At 42.0% G+C, this 19,079-nt stretch overlaps 1 protein-coding gene and 1 long non-coding RNA gene across 3 annotated transcripts; one reads left to right on the forward strand and one right to left on the reverse strand.

Moving 5' to 3' along the window:
- Positions 1-6,055: 6,055 nt before the first annotated feature.
- Positions 6,056-14,709, forward strand: PRELID3B (PRELI domain containing 3B). Of its 2 annotated transcripts, none has more exons than XM_030502775.1 (6): positions 6,056-6,426; positions 7,390-7,558; positions 7,922-8,011; positions 8,603-8,673; positions 9,752-9,854; positions 10,539-12,655. In XM_030502775.1, exons 1-6 carry the CDS (start codon positions 6,395-6,397, stop codon positions 10,656-10,658), a joined length of 585 nt encoding a protein of 194 aa, XP_030358635.1. In that variant the 5' UTR covers positions 6,056-6,394; the 3' UTR covers positions 10,659-12,655. The 2 variants fall into 2 exon arrangements, with proteins under 2 accessions (XP_030358635.1, XP_030358637.1); XM_030502777.1 differs by lacking the exon at positions 10,539-12,655 and adding an exon at positions 14,374-14,709 and having other exon boundaries at positions 6,274-6,426.
- On the reverse strand, positions 6,359-18,220 carry LOC115615080. The gene is made up of 3 exons (XR_003993941.1): positions 16,451-18,220; positions 15,055-15,228; positions 6,359-7,015 (listed from the first exon to the last, which is right to left on the reverse strand). It is a non-coding gene; the product is annotated as an uncharacterized LOC115615080 (long non-coding RNA).
- Positions 18,221-19,079: the final 859 nt, after the last annotated feature.

The raw sequence follows: 19,079 nt of genomic DNA on the forward strand, positions 1-19,079 counted from the left end.
TTACATGTGATTTAATTTTCTGGCATAAAAAAACTTTCTGGCCAGGCAAACAGATGTTCTGAATCAGAGTGTCACAGGATTCCTGCTGCCTGTATTTCACTTGTGATGAAGACAAACGTGGAAGGTGATCATACAACAATGCTGCAAGATTGTTGTTTATATACAGGTTATCTGAAAACTCCTGGGTTTTTTCAGTCCTTTAGGAAGGTGCTGGCAGAAGCAATGTATTTTGGGATGCATGTGTTTATTATTCATTGCAGGCTACCTATGTCAGAGATCAGATTGCCAATGACAGTTCTTTTTATCCTTCCCCTAGCAGGGGATCAGTACAGATCACTGGCATGCTGGATGGGTAGCATGTGGTGTAAAATACTGTGGTGAGTATGTGCAGGGCCACTTAGGTGATAATTTTAGAAATTATTTAAACTAGTCTAAGATCATACTGTCGTCAAACTATATGTGGCCATGTGTTCCTGTCTCGCTGTTTTGCTGCTGCTGCAGTCCTGCAGCTGAGCAGCCAGAAACAGCAGTAAACTGGCCCAGCAGTAAGTCAGGTTTTTTGTAGGTTTATGTTTTTGCCAAACTAACCAGGCTTAACTAGAGGACATAGAAGGGAACTTTTTATTATTATTGGGGGATGTTTCATTGCTTTTATGTTGATTTTTCATTAATATTTTTGAAATATTAAAAAAAGAAAAAAAGGACCAAATCTATCTTTCTGATTTGTTCCCAGCAAGGAATTTCTGTCTGGAGCATGTTTTAGGTTGGAAGCAGTGGAATGATTTATTTCTGCAGAAAAATATGCTCTGGATTTAGGGGTGGGCAGCCCTTTGAGAGTGGTTGCCCCTGAGGCGCAGAATCAGAGTAGGGATCTTGTCCTTTCTCACATGGCAAAGCTCAGAGGTGTGGAAAACTGGCGATCGGTTTGCTTATGAGACGGTAAGTCCGTGTCCTTTCTCTCTGATGGAATAGCAAGCAACAGGTCTTCGCGTGGAGAACGTTACGGAAATCTAGCCCCCTCTTGTGGTTTTTCCAAACAGAAGGTATGAATCGATTCGAACTTAGCTCTGAATAAAAACAGATATACGGGCATCTTTTCTCTGAAAGTTGATATGGTTACTGGTATTAGTCTCGGGATATAAAATTATAATCTTTAAAAGTTTTTATTTGCTTTTCACATGCAACTTCACAGCCATTTTCACCAGAACATGGGGGATTAGGGGAAAGGGATTTGTTGGCTATTTCTATAATCTGACTTTTCTTCAAATTGAGGGAGGAAGAGTCCTAAATACTAAAGGATAGCGAAAAAGACTCTCCTGATTGACTGAGAAAGTACAGAAACAAATACAGGCATTTGGTTGTCTTACACTGATCTGTAGTTTATTTTGGGTTGAACCAAAATGGATGATGCTAACAAATACCACGTCAGTGTTTGTTAGTGGATGAAGAGCAAATGCACTGATCTCCTAAAACTGTGGAATGTGTGAACCCAAGCTGGGATTCCAGTAGGCATTCCAGGGGGTCCACAGCATTGGCTTACCCAGCCCTGATGACTTGTTTTTCAACCTCAGGCCTCGTTTGCAATACCAGCATGGTCACTGGGTGATTTTTCAGTTCCATTTATGGTTCACTGTGCAGAAAACAGAAATTCAGCTGCACTGTTCCCTTATAGCACTTCTCCTGGCCATATGAACAGCTGTTTCAGAGCAACATGAGCAGCAGCTCGAGAACAGGAGCCACTGACCTCAGATGGCACCTGCTCCAGCCAGCTTAACCAGCACCGGCAGTTGAGAAATCAGCTGCATGGAGCCTAGTCTGACACTGCAGATACCTTGATTGAGGCAGGTAGCTTTAAGATAGTATAGAGCTCACTGATCTTAAATGCTGTTTGCTGCATTTCTGTCCCTTCCCTCTGCCCTGGGCCAAATGATGAGTCCAGACCTCAGCTGCGACAAGGAATGTGAGACTTTATCGGTTATGAAGAAGGAAGGTGAAAGGTTGTGGAGTGGGAGACCAGCTTGCTGAAGCAGCGAGAAGCATCTGTAAGGACTCAACATCAGCAGTGGAACTGCTAATGCCATGCAGGGGAGAAAAACTGGTAAAGAATGCTGGTTATTTTGATAAAACCACATTTTCAGTACAGAAGAGGAAATATTTTCATTCCATCTATGTTTCTCTGAAGAGAGAAATGGGTGCACTGAAGCATCTGAATGCTAGTCCATGATACAGTTTGAGCTCTGTCCTGACCTCATAAATGTATCATCATGTAAACCCATTTGCAACACCATGTTTTCAGGATGCGATACTTGTGTAGTAGTGGCGTTTCCTCATTACTGTCTGTTTTGGATACTAATTAGGAATCTCAAAGGATCACAATTACTTGAACAAAACTCCTATTAAAGTATGAAAAAGAGCTAGAGGAGTTGGTACTATCCTACACTGATATATTCTGTGCTTGCTTTCTGCAAAGAAGGGTATTTGCTTATTAAAAGTAAAATTTGAGGTGACCTTTTCATACAGAGGGGTATGACTTGCAAGGCATTAAAGAACTGATTCTGGAAGCACTGGAAAGAGCTTTGCTGTCCAACAAAGCTTTCTGAAGTGCATACAGGAAAATACAGGCAGGCACTGTTAGCCTTATATACTGACTTGACTGCTGATGGTGAAAGAATGTTTATAGATGGGGTAGTCACTAAGAATTGTATAACGAAAGTCACTGAAGCACTATGTCTGGAAAAGAAAGCATCAACAATGTCACTTTTTGCCAATACAACTGCCAGATTGACAAAGAGAGTGGGAACTTGTTTTTCCAGTTCAAGAACAGGGCAAGACTTTTGAATGGTTTTCATTAATACTGCATGAAAATACCAGTATTTCACACACATCAAAACTTTGCATGTCAGATCAACGAACTGGTGCAGGTGTTAGCTATATTTCAGAATATGACAGGGAAAAATACACTACCAAATACATTGTTCTTAAGTTATGAAATAGTAAACTTGCCTCAGTGTCATTTGAAAACTGTGTTGTGATATACGAAGGAGGGTCACCAACCAGAGCTCATATCCTGCCTGTTGCAAAGAAGTGCAGCAGTTAAGCACTGAACTTTCCCCATTTACTCTTCACTGTATCAGTCATCTGCAACCTTACCACTGTAAAATTTGGTTGTAGTGATCCATCATGAATGTTGCTTCTGGCTTGCAGTCGTTTCATTCGGAAGTGCAGCTTGAATCACTGCCATCGTCATCAAGCCCTTTCCAGTTTAGAACATGGTGACATTTTGTACTGCAGAGTGCTCTAGTTGATCTCTGGGATTAGAGCTTTGAACCAGGATGGTTTATTTTTCTAAGTGTGACACAATACCTGTTTTTTTCTTAGAGAAAGTTAAAACCATAGTTTTCTAAGCCTGAGTGGGTTTGATAATCTGGGATTTTGGTAGCCATTATAGAGTACATGAATGATCTGGACCTAATGTTAGAGATAAAGTGACTTCTGGTTTGTGAGCTATGTCCTGACATTTATGCTTTTCAGACAAAATGATAGGTATTTTATGAAGCTGCTTAAAGGGAACAAAGGAGGGAAGTTCAGGTTAGATATAAGGAAGAAGTTCTTTACTGTGAGGGTGGTGAGGCACTGGAACAGGTTGCCCAAAGAAGTGGTAAATGCTCCACCCTGGCAGTGTTCAGGGCCAGGTTGCACAGAGCCTTGGGCAACATGGCCTAGGTTGGAACATAGTTCCAACCTCCTGCCCTGGGCAGGGACACCTTGCACATGGAGCATTCACCACTTTTTTGGGCAACCTGTTCCTGTACCTCACCACCCTCACAGTAAAGAACTTCTCCCTTATATCTCATCTCCTCTGGACTTGCTCCAACAGCTCCATGTCCTTCTCATGTTGAGGATACCAGAACTGCACACAGTGCTCCAAGTGGGGTCTCACAAGAGCAGAGTAGAGGGGAAGAGATAATAGAATCTTATAGTATTTAATTCTTGGTCATAAAAATGGACACAGTATTCTCTAGATGCAACATGACCAATGTAAAGAATTCCAATATTTAGGATGTGCAATTTTTTTTTTTCCTCTGCAGTTACAAATGAGAATTTAATTTTCCTAAATTCTGGGTTATTTTAAAAGTCAGGTTTATAAGTAGTTTGTCCATTGGTATCACTCAAATACAGAAACTCATTTGAATAAAACTTCTGTTAAAATAAACTGAATTTTATCTGAGTAAGAACTGTTGAGATCTAGCTCTTAATCTGCACCACATGTTGGCATGTTTCCTTCTTGGAGACACCATTTTGCTTTGCTTCCAGCAGTTAACATTTCTTTTACAGATGAAAAACCAACCCTGATGAGAGACTACAGATAGCCTAAGGGATAGGAGATGGGTATCTGCTGAATTACCAATGTCTATTTGAGGGTCACCATCTTCTACAACTATGTATTGCATTCTGAGACCTAGCAAAATGCCTGGCATTTTTAACATCCTTTGCAAAATTCTCCAGTTGCAAATATTACTCAGTGGGGTATTAAGACTAAAATGGATTTAGAACTGTCTTGCAATCTTCCAGAAATAACTTTGTACAAGATGATGGATGACTAGCATGTTCACAATGTTTAGGGATAGTGCCATGAGGTGGAAGAGTCAGGAAAAATAAGATAGGTCTCTCCGGCAAACACTCTCTTAGTCCTCGCTTAAATACCTGCTGCTGACTGCATCTGGTAGTTTATCATTAAATAGTAGCTTCTCTGTATAATGGCTTCTGTATTTGATGTTCGGTGCAAACAGGAATGCACAGGAATATTCACTGAATCTGAGTCTTTCCACAGACTGGGCAGGATTTCTGCCATGGCAGAAAGATGATAGAAATTTCACTGTGTGAAATAACCTGTTTCTGGGAAATTTCCCTTTCTACCTTTTCCAGTGAGGTTATTATTGTGTAGTTGTGAGTACATACCGCTCACTCACTGTTTGAGACTGGTGGGCATGAAATGCTGTCCTGCTATCTCTCTGTTTGAAAAACGTACAACTTCTGCACTACTCAAGGCACTTTCAATAGTGTTATCTTGAGAATTTTAGAAGAAAATGCTTGATGATGTGCCACGAATGCATATGGGTTGGTTTGTAGATAGAGCTGGTTTCCTACTACTTTATTAATCTTGTAAATCATTTTTGTTTTATTCAAAGAATGAGTAAAAGAGCTCATGAGAGTTAATTGAAACCCTTCCATTCTGGAATAGCCTGCCTGTTACAGAATGTGCTTCTTAACATGGAAAAGAGTGAAGAGACTGTTTTGTAAGTGTTGGTTATAAAATAACTTCCAGGCAGCGCACTTATAAAACAAGCTGGCTAAGGACACCACTAAGCTGCCCCGGGCGGGGCACTGCTGACTGCTCTCGGTCCGTGTCCTTCCTCTCCGTCCAGCACATCCCGGTACACCACCGATACTCGGACGATCCCTGCGCCCTCTGGTAACCGGCCCTCCGCCTAACGGTTCACCCTGAAAACAGCCCATGGTAGCGCTGGCCCGTTGCACCCGCGGCTCCTGACAGTCCGAGTTAGCATAAAATGTGCCTTAATGCCAACTTTAACCAACTAAACCCTACAAGAGCTAACGGGCTGTGTTTATGAAACCTGCGTCGTACAAAGCACTTGCATAATTTGCATAATCTCAGCTGTGCCTAAAACTCGGTTGGCGGAAGCCACGCTGCTGCGCTCCCTCCACACCTCAGCTCAGCTCAGGGCGGGGCGGGGACAGCTCCAGAAACCCGGCAGCTGCTCCCCGAGCTTTACCCCATCGTGCCGGGCCCCGACAGGCCACCAACGCCGGCAGCCGAACGCCAGGACCCCAGCGCCGCCCAGCGCCGCCCAGCGCCGCCCAGCGCCGCCCAGCGCCGCCCAGCGCCGCCCAGCGCCGCCCAGCGCCGCCCAGCGCCGCCCAGCGCCGCCCAGCGCCGCCCAGCGCCGCCCAGCGCCGCCCAGCGCCGCCCAGCGCCGCCCAGCGCCGCCCAGCGCCGCCCAGCGCCGCCCAGCGCCGCCCAGCGCCGCCCAGCGCCGCCCAGCGCCGCCCAGCGCCGCCCAGCGCCGCCCAGCGCCGCCCAGCGCCGGCGCGGTCAGTGCGGCCGGGCCCCCCGGCGGGCGCCTGACACCTGCGACCGAGAGCCCTCTGCGTGACTTTCACTGGCTACGTGACTCCTGACGTCAACGCGGCGCCGCGCGACGATTGGACGCCAGCGTTCCGCGCCCAAAGGCGGTGCTGTGGCTCGTTGCTGACTGCGCAGGCGCAGCCGCTGCCGGCGGCAGTGCCGGCCCTGCGGGTACCGGAGCGGCGGGGTGTGGGAAGAGCGCAGTAGCGGCGCCTCCCGATCCTCGCTCCCATTCTCGCCGCCGCCATGAAGATCTGGACCTCAGAGCACGTTTTCGAGTGAGTGCGGCGCGGGGAAGGCGTGAGGGGAGCAATGGGGCTGGTCTCGGGGATCGCGGCCGCTCCTCGGGTGGGCCGGGGGCTGAGGGGGCTTCACCGGCTGCAGGCTGTCTGCCCTGGCCCGGCGGTCCTGCTCCGGCGGTCGTGCTCGCTCGCCTCCCTTGACCTTCCCCCTGCGCGTCCTTACGCCCCGGGGTCACTCGCCGCGGGGGGGTCGCTCGCCGGTGGCGGGGCACAACTCCGAGGCGTGGGGCCGCGGTGGGCAGAGCACCGAGCCGGCTGCCAGCTCGGGGGCCGCTCTGCGAGGGGCGCCCCCCGGGTGGCCGGGGCGCAGTTAGGCTGCCAGAACGGGGACGCCGCTGCCGCCTCGGCGGGGGCCTGCCGTTAGCCAGGGGCTTCTGAGGAGGCGCAGCCGGTGAGGCTGTGGAAGCCGCTTCCCACCGAACCGGGAGGGGTACCTACGTGGCGGGCATCCAGCCGCCGTGTCGGCAGTGGTGAGGGTCAGTTTTGTGCTGCCCTTGGGTAAGACTGACCAAAGCGTTAGGAGTCCATTCATGTTGTTGGGCTCAAGTGCTCCAAAACACCTTTGCTGAAAAATAATTTGAAGAAATTACTTGTTAGAGGAAAGTAACAGCTTAATAAATTGCTCCAGTGTTCCTGAAGCCTCATAAAAGTTGCACTCTTTCAGCATTATGTCACAGGGAAAACATTCATATCGAATTAGAAGCTACAAGATAGTTGAGCTCAGGAGTCCTGATGAATCAGATGTGTTGTATGTGACCTTCTGTGTACCTCTGCCCAACCTGCAGAACAGGTGTTTTCCTTTAGGGAAGGGTATTTGTGGGGTTGAGAAGTGGAAATTGGACTGCTTTAAAAATACCATTTGATTGATGTGCTCAGTTTTACTAGAAATCCCATTTCAAAAAAGGTGTACAACTCTTTGTCTTGGTTCTGGTTTGGCAGCCACCCCTGGGAAACTGTGACAACGGCCGCCATGCAAAAGTACCCAAATCCCATGAACCCCAGCGTGGTTGGCGTCGACGTGCTGGACAGACATGTAGATCCTAGCGGGAAGCTGCACAGCCACCGGCTCCTCAGTACGGAATGGGGAATACCTTCCATTGTGAAATCGGTATGTGTCCTGTCACAGAGCTTGGAAAGGATGCCGGAGGGCGGGGGAAGCTTGTGAGTCAGGTGGTGTAATAGATGTGTATCATTTCATAACTGTAATGGTTTGAGAAGATAAGCGTTTATGTACCTGCTGAGGAAAGCTCAGCAGCAGTACACACAGGGACTTCCTCACAGCAAAAAATTGCATAAGTATTAGATTGCTCCCATCTTGAAAATGATATCTACCTCAGCTGAATAGTTTTGTTTTAAGCTAAACCCTGTTTCTGTTGTCTCAGTGTCTGTTCAATACTTCTGTCTTTAAAGGCCCTAAAAAATTGCAGCTGGTTTGGGTGATTAATGCTGTATATGTTTGCCTGCCTTCTAGCTCATCGGCACGTGCAGAACAAAGACCTATGTTCAGGAGCACTCTGTTGTTGACCCAGTGAAAAAAACAATGGAGCTTAAATCCAGCAATGTAAGTAGCTGTGTTTGTGCAACTGAAAGAGGCTGCGGATTATAAGTCCTTGTAAATTGGAAAAGGAAATTAATCTTGAAAATTACCTGAAAATTGTATTAGAACAATACAAGTTAAAGGTTTAAGTAACGTGTTCATAGTGGACCAGTTCTGTTTTGCAGAAAGATGCTACTAGCTTTTTGGAACTTGTCAGGATGGAAGCATCTGAACATGCTGATGAGCAGGACAGGAGTAGTTCTGGGGGAGGGAGGCATTAAGAAAAGAAACTTCTAAAAGCCATTTGGTATACACTGTCACTGGTTCCTGATTTTGCTCTTTTACTGCTCAATTTGCCCAATCCCACTGTTGAAATGTTGTTATAAATGTGGTAGTTATAATGGTAAATGATAGAGAAACTTAAGGAAAGGGAACCAGATCAGCAACTGCTGAACTCGGAGGTTTCTCTATGTTGAGAAATCTCAACCCTAATATTTGCAGGGAAAGTACAATGTTTCAATCTGACATATAAGCATTAGTTTTGAATCTGCAGGTTTGTTTATTACATTTGTTTAATATTTCTATCAAGGGGTAATCTTGTTTTGTATTCTACAGATTTCATTTACAAATCTAGTGTCAGTAGATGAGAGGCTTGTCTATAAACCACACCCGCATGACCCACACAAGTAAGTACCTCTGTGTTCTAACGTTGCCCAGAAGTAGTACAGAGTCTGACTTTGAAAATTTCCATGGTTTCTGTTGAGCAGGAGATGAGGTTTACATCTTGTCTCAAAAAGAATTAAACGGACTGCCATTCTCTCTGGTGACACTGTTTCTGCAGAACGCTGCTGGGACACACATTGTCACACTATGACAGAGCCCGGTTCAGATCAGCTCTTCGGGTGTTGTCTTGTGTCCTGTCTGTAACTGAGTTTGTATGCTGCTACAGTTACAGTGCCCTATTCCTGATCTCCTCATCTGCCTGAGCACAGAACCTGCACGAGAAGGCACATTTATCACCCTGTAGTCTATAATTTTTGAGGTTTGGGTTTTCGTGTTTAGTTTGTTGTTTGTTTGGGGTTTTTTTTAAGGTAAAATTAGAGCTTTCTGAGTCTGTATTGCTGGAATTGCTGATAATTCTGAAGGATCTTTCCAGAGATTCTAACATAAGAGGTTTTTCTTCTTTCTTGATGGTCAGAAATGTTAAATCCCTATTGTTGAAGGGGATGTTTTAATGCTGTTTTCCCAATACACCTTCACTCCAGATCTGCTGTTTTCACTCTTCCTGCTGCTAAAGATGCATAAAAGGACGCTTCCACTTAGTGGAGACTCATGGTTTTTATTTTGTGAATAGCAGCATAAATCACAGAATGGGTTGGAAGGGACCTTAAAGCTCATGTAGTTCCAACCCCCTGCCACGGGCAGGGACACCTTCCACTAGAGCAGGTTGCTCCAAGCCCCTGTGTCCAACCTGGCCTTGAACACTGCCAGGGATGGGGCAGCCACAGCTTCTCTGGGAAAAGTCTGTGCCAGCGCCTCAGTACCCTCACAGGGAAGAACTTCTTCCTAATATCTAATCTAAATCTACCCTCTAATAAAGCACTTGTACACGGTGGAAGTGGGTTGTGTTTCTGGGGCAAGAAGTTCTATGTTACACAGCAAAGCTGGTAAGAGAATATGCTTATTGGGGAGGAGTGAGTTTCTTTCAACAATGCATTCTTTTTTAAACTACTCAGAATAATTCTGTTTCCTCCTCTGTTTCAGAACCGTTTTGACACAAGAAGCAATAATATCAGTAAAAGGTGTCAGTCTCAGCAGTTACCTAGAAGGGCTAATGGCAAACACAATTTCTTCCAATGCTAATAAAGTAAGTATGACCCTTGTGTAAACTGTGTGACTACTGGCTAAAGGGCAAAGGGGAAAAAAATTTCTCTTTTACTTTTTGACTTTGACAGCAGCCTTGGGAAGGGTCCACATAGTTCTCCTGTCTTTACTGTAGAGACTGAACGCTCAGCTTGCTGAACTTCCTCTGTCGGGTTTGTTTTTTTTCCTCTTGTGAATGAAGATAATAAATTATTATTGGCAAAGCTCCCTGAATCTTCACTGGAAAAAAAAATCTCCACTCAACAGTCTGGCACTGTCATGCTTTTGCTGCCCTCCTGATGCCATCCATTAGTTTTCCTTTGTTGAAACAGACACATCTGAAGTAGTTGTGTGGGAGTAATGAAGTGGTGTTTTAGTTGAGGGTTCTCTAGGAATCCAAAGATGTCTTGAGTTCAGCCTCAAGAATGATAAACCAATCTAGATAAAAACTTTTGTGGCTCATAATGTGAGCACTGCTGACATAAGGAATTTTTTTCATGGAATGTAAGGCAGGACATGTTCCTGCAGTACTCCAATTATTGAAGTAATAAGTACCACAGAGGCCTGTATTTCTGTACCTTTCCTTTGATTTTCAACTATTGTCTAGTCATTTTCAGCAAGACAGGGTTTAACCTATTCATTTATTTATTAATAAATTACACACTGATAAATTTTTCTTTAACTGTAGGGCCGTGAAGCATTGGAATGGGTAATTAATAGGCTGAATGCAGAAATTGAAGAGCTTGCAGCTTCAGCAAGAGGAACCATGAGGAGTTCAATGGCAGCAGCGGCATTTGTAGAGAAATGACAGTAAATGTACCTGTATTACTAATGAGGTTTAACAATCTGAAGCTTCTCTCCAAGCCTAAATACATGTACCCTTTGTTATTTAAAGGCAGGTTTTACATTTAATTTGGAGAAAAGCTGCGTTCTTACTAAGGAGGCTGATGGCAAAGCCCAGTTAATATATTGGTTCAGCTGAACCAGGTTTCGGTTACAGATGAAGAAATAATTTTTGAGTATAGTTCCTGTATTTACATGAACACTAACTTATAATGTTCTCAGATATGAGATAGCCTCGTTTAGTGATGAGGCTGCATATGGTGGAGGAGACTGGCATGTTAGGTTAACTTCTGTGGAATTTTTATGTGTGTGTGACTTATGGACTACCTCTTTTGGGACCAAGCCCAAAATTAAGCAGAATGGTTTGTTCCATCATTGTTCTCTTTGTTAATTTTCTATAGTTGTGTAATACAACTTGATTGAATAGAAAGTTTATTACTTAATGCTTGAAATATGAAAGAATGTACAAAATATCTTTTGATAAGCTTTTTAACTTGACTGGTTGAGCTAACATGGTACTCAAATTGTTTTTCAGTCAATATAGGTAAAATATACAAAGTGTCTCTTATCTATTAAGACCTAAATTCTATTCTGAAGTGTGACATTAGTGAGCTGGGTGTGCCATAACTGAAAATTAAAATCCAATTTTAAACTCCTGTAGTAAATATCTCCATTTCTAAAAGCCCACTAACTACAGAGGTACAATAAGCATAAAATCTTGCAGGCTGTTAGGGCGTCCAAGAATAGTAGGTGCTCACTTCAGAATTTCAGGAACCACTTAAAGGACTAAAAAATCTTTGTAAATTTGGCTAAAAAGATACATAAACATAAAAGGAAGTAATATTAAAGAATTTTAACAGTATACTGGGTAACTTGGTCATGCTCCAAAAATAACCTTACATCAACTGAATATTGTATTGTCCTTTAAAGTGTTCTAAGTTCCAGAAGTTCCTTTACCTTCTGAACTAATTTGCTCACAATACAAGGCTCTTTAAATTAAAACCTTGAGAATATAGTGTTCTACAGTTTGTTTGTTTCTTGGTACTCGTTGTAGATTCTTGGTACTGTCACCAGTCATGAGCTGTGGGAATGTAAAGGTCACACCCTGACATCCTCACATAGCACACTAGCCTGCTGGTAGTCCTGTTGACTCCAGCAGGAGCCATCTGTCCTGTGAGGCTCCTTCAGGGCGAGGGGAAAATGGAAGGACACAGCCCTGAACAAGTTGATGCTTGTAGTTTGGTGCCAGAGGCTCTTCGTGGAATTTTGATTCTAAGCTTACAAATGATTTCAAGACTTTCATAGCCCTTAAGAACTGTAATGTCACCTGTCCAGTATATTTTATGTTGCATGCCATTTCTGTTATCAGAATTGTCTATTGAATAGTGTCTGCTCTATAGAGAACCAGAGATTATTTTAAGTTGTAAACACAGGAACATTCTTCTGTAAGATTTGTGTAGGGGGAAGAAAACATGCGTGTGTGTGTGTGTATAACTTTTTAAAATATAACTATTCTAAATATTTTTCTAAAAAGAAATGGTTTGAGACTCTCTTACTAAACTGAAATCACTAAGCTTTGCCATGCTTTTACAGGAGATTATTACAACTGAAATAGTATTTCAATTTAAAAGGTGTACATGAAACTTCTGTAAAACTGTACCATCATTTCTGATAAAAATGCAGTGCTTGAAACTCATCTGACATGTTTGTTTAGCCATTAGCATTACTTGGTATTCTTCTTTTCCTGATTTTTTTCTGCACTAAGGACCGCATAGTATGAACTCACAGTTTGCCTTTTTGCACTGAACAAAAAACCAACTTGCTGTTTAATCCTTGCAAGCATTCAACATCTTGAAAAATCATTCTTTTATTCTATTTTATTTATATGCCTGCATTCTCACTCTGTCAGAGTATGGCTTTCTGTATGTGGTGCTTTTTAAATAAAACTTTATCTAAATTCTGGCTAGTTCTGAAACATTCTGTTTGGTTTTTATAACTACTAGGTGAGTACTCTTAAGATGAGGGGGGTGAAGGTGAATAAATACTCTGGAATTAGTAGCTGCTTTTTGAAATTCATATCCTAAAATGCACATTTACAGCTGCTGTGCTCTTTTTTACTTCTTAGTAACTCTGCTTTTCTGCAAGTCTGACACATTAACCAGTGACCAGATTGCAGTTTGCTAGATCCCGTGGAACCACTGTCAGTCTACTTGGACTGAGACTGGTATGCTACAGTGTACCTGTTAAGGGATGCATGTAGAATCTAATGCTCGCTATTGTTAAAAGCAGAAGAGAACAAAATGTTTCAAAAGTATAGTCATGTAAGGGCTTGTATGTTCACCTCCAAGTCTCACAATAAGAGACTTCACCTGAAGTAGCTTTGCTTGATGGGGAGCGGAGGACTCTGTGGAGCAGTTACAATGTATATGGAAATGGAAGTAGATACCTGCCCTGGGCTCAGCATGTGTGTGTATGTACATAGATACACAGGTGGTTTCTTTGCTGGCCACTTCAGCAAGTCATATGTTACCTGTGGATCAATGTCACAGTGCTCTGCAGGGCTGTGTCATGGCTGACAATGCTCTGACAAATATAGGATGCCACACATGAATGCACTGGCATTGCAAAAAGTGTGACCTGAGGTAGTGCGGAGAAGCTGTGGGTTCTTGTGGTTAGAAGGAACGGAGGAGGTGGGTAAGAGAAAGGAGCTATGGCTGGAGGGACAAAACTAAAAGGACTAGGAAGAACAAAAGAAAACGGGAGGTAGGGGCAGAGGTGGAACAATGTGAAGAGATTGGTGGTGGGGTCTCTGGTGGATTTCCTACCCGCTGCAGCTTGACTAAATGGATTAATGTTTCACCTTATCTGCTTTTAAATCACTTCTTCAATTTTGAACTTGCCCAAATAACTTTGCTGAGAAATAGAACAGAAGTGAGAAAGCTTTAGAGCCAAAGCTAAATGGCCTGGAGAATATTTAAGACAGCACCATTAAATCTTTTGTTCTCACTGCTCGCCTTCTGAAGTTTTCAGTAACCATTTGGGTAACTTTCTCATGTTCCTGTGACCCTTAAGTATTCCCAGCACAGGTACTAAGGATTCCTGCCAGGAGGAGGAACATACTACAAGTTTCCAAAGCATTATTCTAAAGCAAGTTGTATCTAGAAATGCTATTACAATTGATTTAAAATCAGAAGTTTAGATTGCAGTAGCTGGAAGTTTGAGGTCTTGGCAAGCTTAATGCCCTGGTTTTTTTGTGAGTGAACACTGGCATCAACTGCTGGTTCTGCTGGAAATACTGTGCTCTCCGATTCTCAAATGCTTGTATGGACATTGCCATATGCCTATGGAAAGGTTCTTAAATCTTTATCTAAAAGTTGAAAAAAGAAATGCAAAAATGACTTTTCCTCAGGTTTGATATAAGAATTGGCCATACCAGTGGTGGGATACCAGTGTTAGTAAATTACACTTCTTGATTTAAACAGGCTCAAGATGGCTCAAGCAGCAGTATAATGTTTAACTTGTTTTACATTAACTGCAAGGCATTCTAAGAACATGTCTATGGTTTAAAATTGTTTCAATCTGTGTAGGTGTCTAGTTTCCATGTACGCATCTGCACTAAAACTTGTTGAAGACTTGTGTTTGTGCACCTTACTAATTGCTTACTACTTGTGTTCTGCAAGGTACTGCTTTTGACAGTCTGAAATGATGAAAGCTGCTACCATGGAAGAAAGAAAAATCCTGAATTTACTGTGGCACTGAAACAACTTGTATCTGTATGAAGACTAAAATAATACCACTGTCTTCAGTCAGCAATAGAAATTAAGTACTTTTAAAAAGGCTTAATTTACCCAAGAAGTATTTCTTCTTGCTGACAATGGCTGTCAGCACCTGCCCAGTGACAGCAGTTAACTATAAATGTAAACCAGTTATTTGTTTTGGAAAACAGAGAAAATAACCACATTTCCTATGACTGCTGATCTGTTGCGGTCTATACTTGCAGTTAAACTGTACAGTCTAGTGTATTTACAATAAATGTTACATACAGTGAACCTCAGCACCCAGTGTCTTGTAACTACAACCTTCCAAAGCCCTGTGGCACAGACAGTTCAAAGGAAAGATCAGCATCCTGCTAAGGTTCATGTTTATAGAAAAACTGAAGAGTTCTGATAAAGAGAGCTTGTGTGAAAGCACCGAGTGGTTTTAGAATCCTGCTGTTTCTCAAAAGATGTTCTTTCATTTGCACAAGACATGCCAGTTTCTTTCTCAAGTAATTTGATAGCTTTGCTTTATATGTTGCCATAGAATTGACTTATTCTAAAAGTGAGGGTACATGTTACAACTAAGCTTAACTAATTGCTTACCGTCAACGAAAGGGAACAGTCCTGTGCCTGCCTGCCTGCATCCTTGGTCCTGGCTGTGCCGTTCTACTTCTTCCCCTGCACTGAAGGTAGTGGTCTTCACACCCCTTGTTGAGCCAAAAAATGAACAGGAGAAGTGATATCATCTTTAGGCAGCCAGGAGCGAGGTGAGATGCACTGAAAGAGGAGAAATGGAGAATCTCCTTATCTATAAGAAGCTATCAGGTGGGCTGAAATTATGTTTTCACTGCAGTGTGTATTACAGTAATTTCATATTGCATCTACCAGAACGAGTGTTTACAGCATCGAATAATGTATGCTATTAAACAGTAAAAATTACAGTTCTGTAAAACAGTAACACTGGTAAGTTAAAGTCTTTCTTCTCAGACACATATATATCAAGGTCAGCACAAGGTGGCTTTTTTTTACATTTCCTTGTTCTCTAGAAAAGTTTGACAGTCCTTTAATCAAAAAGTTTAAAAACTGAACTAGATTATATATTATCAAACTGAATATATCAGCCAGAATATAATTAACAACATATGTAGTAAATATTTTCTTAAATCATGTACCCAATCCTTTTGACATCAAATTAAATTAAATCAAACAATTGCCCCTGCTGTGAATTTTAATATTCCTAGAGCCTGTTCAACTTTGTGGGCACCCTGGTAAGGAATCTGTTTTATATTATGACATGTAGCATTGTTTGGATGAGTTCTTCTTAATAGTGTTTTGGGGACTAAGTAGATACTATTTACCTGTGAGATAACTGCGCTGGTTTATCTAGATTTAAACTCATTTACATATAGCAGCTGCAGCACAATCTAGTAGGCATGTTGTGAAATTGGGAGTAAGGAAGTGTGTATCAGAACCCATGCTTGGAATTTCTTTATATTTTATAGTTGTGTCATACTCTGAATGGTCTCACTGAAGTACTAGGAGCATGTAGCCTGATGCTCTGTACAGTTTTATTTTCTCTATAATCGCCAGGTTTGAGAGACATTTCAGCAAGCTGTGCCATTTCCTTGCTTTTCCTGTGAAAGAACAAAGCAGGGTGCTACTGCACAGGTGATATTTTTCCCTATCTGCAGACTGAGATGCAATAATGGCACTTATTTACCAAGGTTCCTAAGTCTCCCTTGTCTTTCAAAGAAGCATAAGCACCTGTGAGACTTAAAGATTTCTGAAAACAGGCTCCAGCTGTAGGTGTCACTTTGGGGGGGGGGGGGGAGGTGGTGTGTTAAAACCTTTATTTAATATTATCATCAGCTGTGGACAATGTTTTACATTATTATGCTATTTTGTCAGAACAACATTCATAAAGTAACATAGCTAACAAAAGTTACTAAACACATTAAAACAGGACATAATGCACAAGATTCTTGAAACTTGAGCCTACCTGAATTCTGCTCTGCAGATCCTGGGTCCCTCTGGGGAGTGTTTTATGCCAGGTTTTGTAGAATGGACAGCTGGGAACTTGGATGACACTGCGAAATTATTTTTACTTTGAATCCAGATGTCCAAAAGTTAGAAATTAATGTCTTCATCTGCTTCATCAATGAACCTTCGAAATGTTGTCCTGTAATAAGAAACATCACAGAACTGCAACTTTATCTTAAGATGAGAGCTAATTTCAGAGTATGTTTTCTGCTTGTGGTCTGTGCAGAGTGCTGTACTTAGACAAGAGGAGATTTAATAGGAGATGACCCGTATTGTCATCAGCATGGCATGATTTCCAGTAGCTGTGGAACAGATTAGGGTCATCAGCAGAAAGAACCGCAGAGCTTTACCAGCACAGCCCAATATGGCTTACACAGGCAGAGAAAGGAGATAAATCCACAGCTACCAAAGGTAGGAAGCATTACTACTGACCTGTATATTTTATACAATAGTGACTGTAATTCCATATTTCTTGACAATGTTGTTTCATAGGAAAATGGGCAATAACTTTGCACATTTTAAATTAAGGCAGAAGAAACACAGGGAAGAGATGATGGAATTTACAGTCTGTTGGAAATCATGTTGATGCTGGCTTTTTATTCTATTGTAATATACCTTTTGTATACTTAGTTGTTCTCTGTACAATGCACTTGAGAAACTTAAGACTGAAGTCAGTAACAAAATTATAGTGTTAGCAAGGGATTTTTTTAAGGGGTTCATTACTTATTTTCATTGTTTAAAGAATACAGGGCAGTAAGCAAACTTGTTCCATCACAAATTATACATGTTAAGAAAAATTAATTTCTTTCAACTTTTGATCTATAAACTTGATAGAATTACAATCATGTTGCATGAGCTCTAAAATTACAGATGCATTATGAACCAATATTAAGTGTATTCAGGAATTTGGGGTCCCATCATTGGTACATAAGCAGCTTTTTTTTTCAGCCTGGTAATTTTTGCGTTATGCTAAATCCCCATAGTTTTAATACGTGCATACGAAGACATCATTTCTGTCAACTTCAGTCTATGTTCAGCAGACACCTGCTTCGGTTAAGAGGTGACCTCAGTGGGAGTTCCACCCATGGTGATTATGTTAAATCCATTATATATGCATCTGGACATCAGTTGTGTAATAACATGGGCAAAGCCTGGGTGCATTCACCTAAGAAGCTGCAGCCTCCTGTATCTTTCAAGTGTATCTTTCACTTTCTTGGTCCATAAAATACTGTTGTAATGACTCTCTGAAAAACTTTTATGTGCATTGCTGTGCCTGCGTCTGGAAAGGCCACAGCAGGTTTCAACTACTCTGCTCCACAGCACAGTCTCGAGACGAGAGAAGGCAGCTGTAGGATGAGCCTCTTGATCTACTCATACTATAATTAGATGCACCTTTATGAGGTGAAATATAAGCTGTTCTGTTCCCTTTTTATTTAGATGTCTGCCTTCTATCAGAACCTCTCTTGAGGATATTTTTATTAAATCATTCAAACCACAAATAAAAAAAATCTGTTATTACAGTACAGGTTTTATGTCCAGAGGTACAAAATACAAGTAATAACATAAGACCTCTTCTTCTCTGAAAAACAAGTAGAATTGATATTGCTGAAATGTATATTTTGTAGTCAGAGAATCAGTTTAGCACACTGCTAGCTTCCCAAAAGACATCTTGCACATGCTGCAGAGAAAAATAGTTTTGTTTGCAATTTTTGTTAGAATCATCAGGAAGAGCCACGTTTTTAGTTAGATGTTACGAATCAGAAGGAAATCATCTCTCATACCTTTACAGCTAGAGGCCCAGTTTGACTTGTTGCCATTTAAAACTGCATATTTTTTTTAAATCTCTCCCCGTAACCAGGAAGCAGCCTGGTAGCTGAATATCCTACAGGATCTGGAAAAAACCCAATGCTGGTTTAATTTCCATTCTATTACATAACTATTATTTTATTCCAGACCTTCAGGACAGGGAGATGACATGTGACAGAAAGGTATTCTTTGTCAGGCTATCATAGATGCTAAACTCTGGTTGCTCAAAGAGAGACATGCCAGGACAGAATGTCTGCTACTGTATGTATGATTCTGTACTTGTACTTCTGTACTGATCCTCTGAGAAGGAGCAGTATTCTAAATAAGTCTGGGAGCTCTTATTACTAGAGAGTTTCTGCACCAAAAGAGAAACCACAAAGAGACCTAAAGATGAAGACTGTATGCTTAGTTATTTTCAAAAGTAGTATTATTTAGATTCATTATGTCTTTTTGGCTTGTTTTGGCATGTTCTTAGAGATCTTTAGTTTAAAATACTTCTGATTTAACACCAGTCATTTTATGGATTTATTTGGCTTTTCAGTGTCATCTCTTCAATCTACCCGGACCTACTTGGTCTCAATTTTTTGGCCTCCCTGGACCCCTCCAGTGTCAAGACTTCAGCCTCCTTGGAACTCTTTAAAATCCCCTTTTCAGATTCTTTGGATTTATCCAGTCTGAGCTCTTCATCCTCTGCAGACTTCTCCAGTATCACTTCTTCATCTTCTCTGGACCTTTCAAGTCTCACATCTTCAGCCTCTTCAGACTTCTCCAGTACCTCCTCT

This window comes from Strigops habroptila, chromosome 13 (assembly GCF_004027225.2).
Source record: "Strigops habroptila isolate Jane chromosome 13, bStrHab1.2.pri, whole genome shotgun sequence".
Lineage (NCBI taxonomy): Eukaryota > Metazoa > Chordata > Aves > Psittaciformes > Psittacidae > Strigops > Strigops habroptila.

Coding starts and splice junctions, on each gene's coding strand:
- PRELID3B (XM_030502775.1), top strand. CDS start 6,395: ATGAAGATCTGGACCTCAGAGCACGTTTTCGA. Junction 8,012..8,602: donor TGGAGCTTAAATCCAGCAAT/GTAAGTAGCTGT, acceptor TGTATTCTACAG/ATTTCATTTACAAATCTAGT. Junction 9,855..10,538: donor TTTCTTCCAATGCTAATAAA/GTAAGTATGACC, acceptor CTTTAACTGTAG/GGCCGTGAAGCATTGGAATG.